The 8911-nt window shown below is 41.0% G+C and overlaps 1 protein-coding gene across 1 annotated transcript; it reads right to left on the bottom strand.

The window, feature by feature from the left end:
• Nucleotides 1–668: 668 nt before the first annotated feature.
• On the bottom strand, nucleotides 669–1805 carry ATP5F1E (ATP synthase F1 subunit epsilon). Its single transcript, XM_026042250.1, has 3 exons — nucleotides 1727–1805; nucleotides 1513–1643; nucleotides 669–962 (listed from the first exon to the last, which is right to left on the bottom strand). The coding sequence occupies exons 1-2, from the start codon at nucleotides 1756–1758 to the stop codon at nucleotides 1520–1522; spliced, it is 156 nt and encodes a 51-aa protein (XP_025898035.1). The 5' UTR covers nucleotides 1759–1805; the 3' UTR covers nucleotides 669–962; nucleotides 1513–1519.
• Between the last annotated feature and the right edge of the window lie 7106 nt (nucleotides 1806–8911).

Below are 8911 nucleotides of genomic sequence, written 5' to 3'. Positions count from 1 at the left end.
GGCAGCTGCAAAGCTAGCTGGGTTAATGTTGTGAGCATTATGCTAACAGGAGTCTTTCTCCAGATCCAGTGCATCCTCTGCAGCAGTGCAGTATTGCATTTGATATGAAACTGTACAGCAACAAGAACGTGTACAAACCAATACAGCTGAAAAGCACAACTCCCCAGTGCAGAGGATCAAGCGTCCCCTTCCTCTCCCTCTGCTCCCTTGTGAACAGCACGTCTCTCTCCCTCCAAAGAAAATGACAAATCATGAACAAGGACAGACAGGAATTCAGTGAGAGTAAAGCCCAGGGACCACTGTTCTGCACTCTCTTCCCATGCTGTAAAGAAAGCCAAGTCCCCAGATGAATACCGATTCATCACAGCGTGCCAGACAGGTTAGGAGATCGGATCCTGTGCATCACATCCATGGGGAAATACCCTGTTTCCAGTTCAGCCATTTTAAGCTCATGCTTGATCAAACCAATTTTCACTACGGAGCTCTGAGCACATATGGAAGATAAATTCCAAGACTATAGGGAAACTTAAAAACAATCTTTTATCCCTTCCAGCAATAGGACAAAGTTGACAGAAGAATTTTTAATTGCATTGAAATTATGGGCCTATACTCTCTATTGATCACAGATCTTAACAAAGAAAATTCTGCCCAAAGCATGAACCAATCACTGAACTGAAGCAAGCTAAATTTTAAACCACAGTTGAATCTCACCCTCTGTGATATACCTGAAATAGCATTGTGAGCATTAAGTTTTTAAGACAAGATAAAGATCTCTGCAAAATAGAATATCTCATCCGTTTAAAGAACACTTGCCACAGATGCATCTGTTTGTTGAGTGACATTTATTAGGACGCTGATTTACATACACCAGCAAGTTGTACAGTTACTGTGATGATGTTATATTGCAGAGTCTTGAGCTCGCCTATAGCTTTGTAGCTTGCTGTTACAGTATTCACCAGTTCCTACGGGAGAATCAAAGTACAAGTTACTCAATTCAAGAACCAGGAAAACATGCACAAGGTTGGCTCCAAACAGGAGATAATCTCACATAAAGAACAGAGGCTGCTCCACATTTCTGGTACTGCCACCTACTTTATTCAGGGTATCAAATACAATAATTCCTGACCAGGCCTAAACCAATTCTTTAAAAATTCAAAGCAGAGGCCTAATGTGTATTTTACCAGGCACATTAACTGCAGACTTTGAATCAGAGACTCGTTTCATTGTTTTACAGACAACATCATCACTGACAGGCTCACGGGGCCGCACCTGGCAGAGACCCGCACTGCTTTAGCACTACTACTGTGTCCGTAAGCAGGACACCATTAAGGACACACGCCTCATTCCCTACGGCGGGATGATCCCTCACCCCGGGCACGTCTGCCCTTCCCAGTGCGCTATTTCGTGCCTGAGACAGAGTCCTGGGCAAGCCGTAACGGATGCAACGTCACGGGGGGAAACATGAGGAAACGGAGGAGGARAAGGGCTGCTACGAGACGCCCGCGCACTCACCTCCACCTCATTCCTTCTTGGGCTTCACCGTCTTCACGGTGGCSGCGGCCACCCGCTCCGCCTCGGCTTTGTACTGCGGCTTCATGGCTGCCCTGACGACCTGCGCGCAGATCTGCGAGTAGCGGATGTAACTAAAGGCAGGAAGGGAGAAAAACAGCGGTGAGAACCGAACCGAACCGAACCGAACGGCGCCGCGAGGCCCCGCGGCCGCTACCTGAGGCCGGCCTGCCGCCAATAGGCCACCATGGTGCCGCCCGACACCGCCGCGCCGCTCGGCCGCAAGGTCAGCGCGGCGGAAGGGGACGGGCGGCGCCCCCCGCCGCCGGCCAATCCAACAGGCGCGAGCGCTCGCGCCGCCAACCGGAGGACGAGTTACCTCAGGGAGGCTGGCCAATGGCAACTACTCAACGGGCCCCTCCAGGCGCGGTGCAACCAATCAGAGGGCGAAATTCGGCACGCGAGGCCCGCCCGTTGGCTGAGGTGGAGCGCGCGGCCGCGTGTGGAGGCGGCGAGCGACCGCGCTGGGGTCGCGAGATGGCGCAGCCTCTGTGCGCGGCCGCCGAGGAAACCCGGGCTGGCCCTGCCAGCAGCAGCAACAGCAGCAGCAACAGCCGCCGCCGCCCGCTCGGGTGTGCGGCACAGGCACCCCGCATCAGCCCCGGGGGGTTGTGTCCGCTTCCCCCGGCGCTAAATGCCGCTTAGAGAGGCCTCGGTTCTAGCTTGAAGGTAGGGCCACTTGGGGCCTGCCCCGGGCATTGGTGATTCGAGGCTGGTAAGGTATCATAAAAACTGTATTTGCATGAACTACACACTGGACATTTATTTAAGCCTAACTCTTTGCTATGAGGCTGATGGCTACTTATCTGTTAATTAAATTAGTTACATATTAAGTGATTGCTAAATAATTCGGTAATGCTGTTGTAATTAAGAATTTAAGCAAGTACCTGGGGGGAAAAAAAAAAAAAAAAAAAAGACAGAGAACCAGATGCTTGAAGTCTTAAGCCATGTGTGACAAAGCTGTGCCACTTTTCAAATTTATCTCCTAGAGTAAAATGTCTTGGCATGGGATTCTTTTTGATGCAAGAAATACCACTGTTTGCACATGTCTGAAATTATATTAATCATTTGCTCTAAAAAGATGTATTAAAAGAAAAACYGAAAATTGTAGACAATTTTCCATGTGTAAGAACGACAAAAAGCAAAGAGCTATGAGTTGACTTAAATCATGTTTGATAGGCGGCAACAGTCCAAATCTAATGCTCAGTAAATAATTGGGATTTAAGTATCCTTTGGATTAGGTTGACATTACGTGCTTGGTTGTAAGAATGCATACATTGCATTGTAAGAATGCAATTCTCCCACCTATCTTTTCAATTCCAAAGCAGACCACACTACAGAATACAAAAGAATCTTCCAAGATCCATATAGATCGTGAAGGAACCCTGATGAGAGAGGCCTTGTGTTTTCCGACTACTCAGCCATCACCCTAAAAACTAATCAGTCATCGTTACAATTACAGTAAATCTGCCAGTCAGGAATAATCAGTTTTATTACAGATTTCACGTAGTCGTGGACCACTGCAGTTAACTGATACACCATAAGAATGACAGCATAGATCCAGCAGAACCAAAACGAAAATCCTTCACCAAATAAGTAATAGTCTGTCTCCCAGATAACCACATGACAGTAAAAAAAAAAAGATTGCCTATTAATGTAATTACCAGGAACACCAACCAGGAGGGAAGAGTGGGAAGAAGGAATTTTGTGCCCTTACTTCACCTGCTTGATCTCTGTACGGAGATTACTGAAGAAGGTACTAGTTGGTGCCAGTTAGAATGACAGTTTGAAAGTGGACAGTTTAGGACACTAGACTAGACTAGCTCCTTCCATCTGGAGGAAGGAACAATTGGAATGGAAACAATTTCTTWTTCTTTCTAACATCTACTATAGAAGTATACTATACAACTTTGCTCCAAGTGAATTTGGGCTTCATTTCTAAAAGTATTACAGTCATTCCTACTTCATTTTGAGGAAGTAAATGAGACAGCAAGTAATTCCAATTTCATATATTTATTTCCTTATTTAAATTCTGTACAAGCCATTTTTTGTCCTCTTACTTCTGAGACATATGGCCTGTTGAAGCAAAGCTTTCCAGCTTGTAAAAAATGAAACCATTAAAAGGTATTTCTAATGACAGGCATCACTTTCAAGACAGAAATGGTACTGGTGAGGCAATACTGAAACAAAACATATCTAACCTCTGGAAACSCTACTATAACAATGATAAAATGATTCAAGGAAGCACCAAAGACTCAACTACGTTACATATGCAACATATTTGATGTGGCACAACTAACTCTACTATTATATATACACATATATACTGGTAAAGGACATTTTTATACAAATGCTGTTTTTAATGGTAACATCTGATGACTTGGTAGGTAAAATAATTACAAGTAAGATTATTGTAAGCCTTATGGACAGCTGAGACCACAAATACAGCTTACCAGAAAAGAATGATGCTAGCAGTGATGAATACTTATTTCAGCTACATGTCCCTCTGTTCTGCCCCCATCCCTGCCTCTGATCCCTCATTCTACCTGCTCCTTTTCCCCTAGTTGTCTTTCCCACTACATCTTCCCTCTCTGCACCTCTTATCAAGCATCCAATGCCTGCAATTTTGCACAAACCACTCAGAGTTAATTTGAGGTATGCAACCTGGATGCCGTTATTTGCACATTTAGTTCTATTTACTATTTACTGATCTTGAAAGATAAACATTCAGAATTAATTAAAAAGTTAAATCTGCAGAAGAGGTAGCAGGCTGAGACAGAAAGAAAATTAGGTTAGTACCAGCAAATRTGTTCTATAATATTTCCAAAATATATATTGATATCTACACAGCTGTAAACAAGGCACCATTATAGATTTGTATACCCTGTTTTCATGCCCAGTTCTTTTAGATGCTAGGACATGTTTGTGAAGCCCTAAACTTCCTGCAAGTAAGAGCTTTTGGAGACATTTGACACAGAAATTAGAGCACACAAAGGAGTAAGGTTTAGAAAGAAAGGTATAGAGAAGTTGCAGAGGGGAAAATGAGGGTTAGATACAGAGATCAAGAGAAGCTGAAGAGGTGCGGTTAGAAACATCCAGAAATGTAAGAGTGGAGAGGTCAGGGGGGACTAAAGATGTGAGATTAGAAATGTCCAGTGAAACTGAAGCAGGGAGGGATGAAGATTCCTGAAAGGAGATATCGGAGAGATCAGAGACATGCAGAAAGGGTGTAGAGATGAGATTACAGACATCCTCAGAAGTTGTTGAGGATGGCTCAGAGGAGTTCTGAAACATGAAATTGTTAAAATCAGTGACATCTAGTGATTCTGAAGAGGTAGAGGAGGTGCATTCTGAGACATCCAGTGGGGATGGAGGAATTGTACAGGAAAAGTCCAAGGAAGCTGAGGAGGTGTCACTGGAGCCAACCAGGGAGGGTGAGGAAGTGAGGCTGGAGAGGTCTAGAGAAGCTGAAGAAGTGGGACTGGAGAAATCTAGGGAGGGTCCTGAGGTGAGACTTGAGAGATCTAAGGAGACTGAGGAACTGTCGCTGGAGAGGTCCTGAGAGCCTGATGAGGTGAGACTTGATAAATCCAGTGAAATGGAAGAGGTGAAGCTGGAGCGCTCCAAGGAATCTGAAGAGGTGAGGCTGGAAAGCTCTAAGGAGATTGAAGAGGAAATACTGGAGAAGTCTTTAGAGTCTGAAGAGATGAGACTTGAAAGGTCCAGAGAAGATGAAGACGAGAGACTGGAGAACTCCACAGAGGATGAAGAGCTCAAACTGGATAGATCCAAAGAATCTGAAAAGGGAATTTTAAAGAGTTCCAAGGAGGCTGAAGTCTTGACACTGGAGGGGTCCAGGGAGACCAACAAAGTGAGACCAGGTAGGTCTAGGTGGATTGAAGAATGAAGCTGAAAAGCCAAGTAAATCCACAGCATGACTACTGTCTTATTAAATCTTAAGATTTTTTAACTACAGATTTATAACAACACGCAAAAAAAAAAACCCCTTAAATAAAGACATAATGAAAGCAAAGAATATTACAACTGAAAATAACTAAGCACATAACAGGGCTAATATTTTAATCCTTATATCTGTCAAACTTTGTGATTAATTGGAATCATGTAATAAAATGTACTAAAAATAGTCTGATAAAAAATAGGTATGTAATTAAAGAGGAAACGGAGCAGATTATATTTCAGTTCATAAAAGTGYTTCTAATTATAGTATGAGTAGATGAAGAGAGAGATCATTCTTCAGACACCTCTCTAGACTGTACTGCAAAGCAGGGAGTAGTTGAATCCTACTGTTGTCTTTGCAGGCATAGGATTACACACACGATTTTTCAGAGAATCATTCCAAAAGTATCGTATTACCCAAGAAAGTGAAAGATAGACATTTAACTAGAGGCTGCTGATTCTCAGGTGAATGCATTCAAGCTTCGTCTGTTATTACACAACCGATGCCCAGGTGCATGTATAATAGATTTAACATAATCACCATGGGCAGAACTCCCACTGAGGTCACTTCAACTCAAGCAGGTGTCTGCTGAATAGTAGCTGAAATTGCTAAGAATTAATTATGCCTTCCCATAGAAATAGGAAAGCTGGGAGAATTGAGYGTAACACAGAAATTACTAGACTAAGAAAAGTTTTACATTTAAGAGTCTCACTTATTTAAACGTCTCTTTCACTTAGTGAAATGAATTAATGAAATTTCTAGTCTCACTAGAAATAGCTATTGAATACACTTTATTCATAATATATWTATAATTTTAAAGCTCATGCAACATGGTTGTAATTTTATCAAGAGTCTAAAGTTTATAGATCAAAAAGGGAAAACATAAATCTTTCAACATGTGGTAAGATTACAAGCTTGCCTGCTGTCCTGTATTCATAGCAGAATTTAAAATCATTAACCTCAAAAATCCTCTGTTAACATTTTGTGGCTAACTTAGAAAGGTCTCAAATGCACAGTGCAAAGGAACCCAAGCCACTACCTAAACTGTATTATAAAAAAAGCCAATATCAACATGATTTTCAATAATTATAAATTTCATTATCCCTTCACTGTGTTCCTTCTGCCTGAATTTCAAATCGCAGAGATACTGCACATTTTCCTTGAAATAACACAGCCAAAACACATTAAACTATAGCYATTATCATAAAAAAATATAGACACCAGTAATATTGCTTCCTACCTCTGATAGCTGTGGACTTATCTCCTGTCTCTGTCTGCGTAAGCCATACTGGGCTGTGCCGCTAAAGCTCTGCTGTTCTTTCAGTTCATGACCCTAATCTGTTGCACAGCTACTGGAAATCATGCCATGCTGATGACAATACAGTTCATCTCCTKTTAAATACTTCCTGTTTAAGTACAGCACTCACCAGTAAAAGCAACAGCTGCAAACGGGCTCTAAAATCAGTCCTATTTCTAAGAAAAAGGTACAGTTCTGAACTGTTTCCTTTTAAAGGACGTGTTGAAGACTACCTGAAGTTAGCAGATGAAGACATTCATTTTTAACTTCTGGACACCTGGATTCCAAGTAAAAATAATTCTGGCAGTATCATTCAAGTTCTAAGCTGTCCATTCTACAAAATCTGGCACAAAATTTCTCAGGAGGGACCTAGGATCGACAGATCTGAATTCAGATACTTGTAATGTTTAGGAAACCTATGCATCAGGCATTATTTTAATATATTTAATAACCTTTATGTTATCTTTGTTACTTTTCAAGTGTTATGATAAAACAATRTGATAATGTAAAACTTTCTGTTCACATATGATAATAATAGTAGATGAAAGTTTCAAAAACCCAGATGACAGGAAAAAAGCTAAGGACCTCAACATTTTTAAGAGAAAAAGAGAATGGCAAAAAGCCATCTTGTGTTGTACTTCTTATGGTATATGTGTATGTGAAGAGAGAGATAATAGATCTTCATAATTTAAATTAATACTACCATTTCACACATAGTTTTACTGTTATAATAATGCACATTATAATAAAGGGAAAAAAAAAAAAAAAAAACAAAACCTTTTTGCAAAGCATTGACACTAGCTGGGGGCCAACTGTAATTTTACAGACGATGATCCAGTGTCACCTTTACAGGCATTTAATTTTATGGCAATATATATGTGAAAACTATAAAATTGAGARAGAAAAGGCCTCTGCCAGTGAAAGAATAGCCTTCAGCTTGAGGAATGGAAAGATTCCAAAATGACTTGGTGCTTTTACATGAGCTTTAGGTGTTCTTCAGTTCTATAAACTCTTAACTTCAGCAGGATGCTGACCTTTCTCTCAAATGGAGCTGCCAATGGTGGAGGTTGAAGGGCTGCAGGTACTAGGCTTAGGTGCTTAGAGTTTCTGCTTTAAGACTTGTTGGAAATAGACTAGACCATACTATTTAACTTCAGTTACAGACTACAACAGAGAAGATGACAAATCAGCAGTGCTGCAGGAATTCTCAGTTACAGTTTCTTTGAAAAGATGCACAAAATAATGATTAACAATTGTTTTACATTTACAGTTAGTGCCTGTAAAAGCTGAACTGGTGCTGACACCCATTGTCAGCATGAGGAAATACTTCTCAGGTATTTCATTTATAAGTACTTCCTTTTGATTATTGATTAAACGAATACCTGTTATTTTAGCGTGATTTTCACATCACAGTAAGCTTTGCTTTCTTCCATGGTAGCATTTTTTAATCACTTCAGACTGTGAACAGTAATGCTTTTCAGAAGACTAGAATATTAGGCTGCTACCAAACTTACACTGCATAAATCTTACTCCYCTGAAGCTAAAATTTGGATAGAAGCTAGACAACTACAGACCAGCAAGGCAAGGTTAAGTCGCAATGGATGTGTTCTTGGAATGCACACTCATCTACTGCTGTTTCAGCCACACCAAACCTCTTAAAATTCACAACATGAAGGGCAAAGTAAATGTAACTAACAACTAAAAATCTTTACTAAAACTGTATTAAAACAAAATCCCCCTACTGATACCTGATTCTTATATAAAACTTGAAATAATTTTCCAGCGCTTTCTTTCAACTTCCAAAGTAAATCAGGTAAGCGGTTTCATTCAAATTTTCTTCCACAGGCTTGAATTAATGTCCATGGGACTACTTGGGAGGAATATCTATATCCATTACAACCAACAGAGATTACAGGTGTCCACTTTCAAGAGAAGAGGGCATTAAGCTTGCCAGGTCATCGAATTTTCAGCTATTGCAATTTGACYTTTTTAAAAATAGCTTTTCTGGATGCAGCTTGTTTTAAGAAGGAAGTCAGAGCATGTCTCCAGGGAGAACCCCCTTTTTCTTTCCTATTACTTTTTCCCTC

This window comes from Nothoprocta perdicaria, unplaced genomic scaffold (assembly GCF_003342845.1).
Source record: "Nothoprocta perdicaria isolate Ctin4 unplaced genomic scaffold, notPer1 scaffold_3, whole genome shotgun sequence".
In the NCBI taxonomy this organism is placed as follows: Eukaryota; Metazoa; Chordata; class Aves; order Tinamiformes; family Tinamidae; genus Nothoprocta; species Nothoprocta perdicaria.
This window is presented reverse-complemented; position numbering and strand designations above follow the sequence as displayed.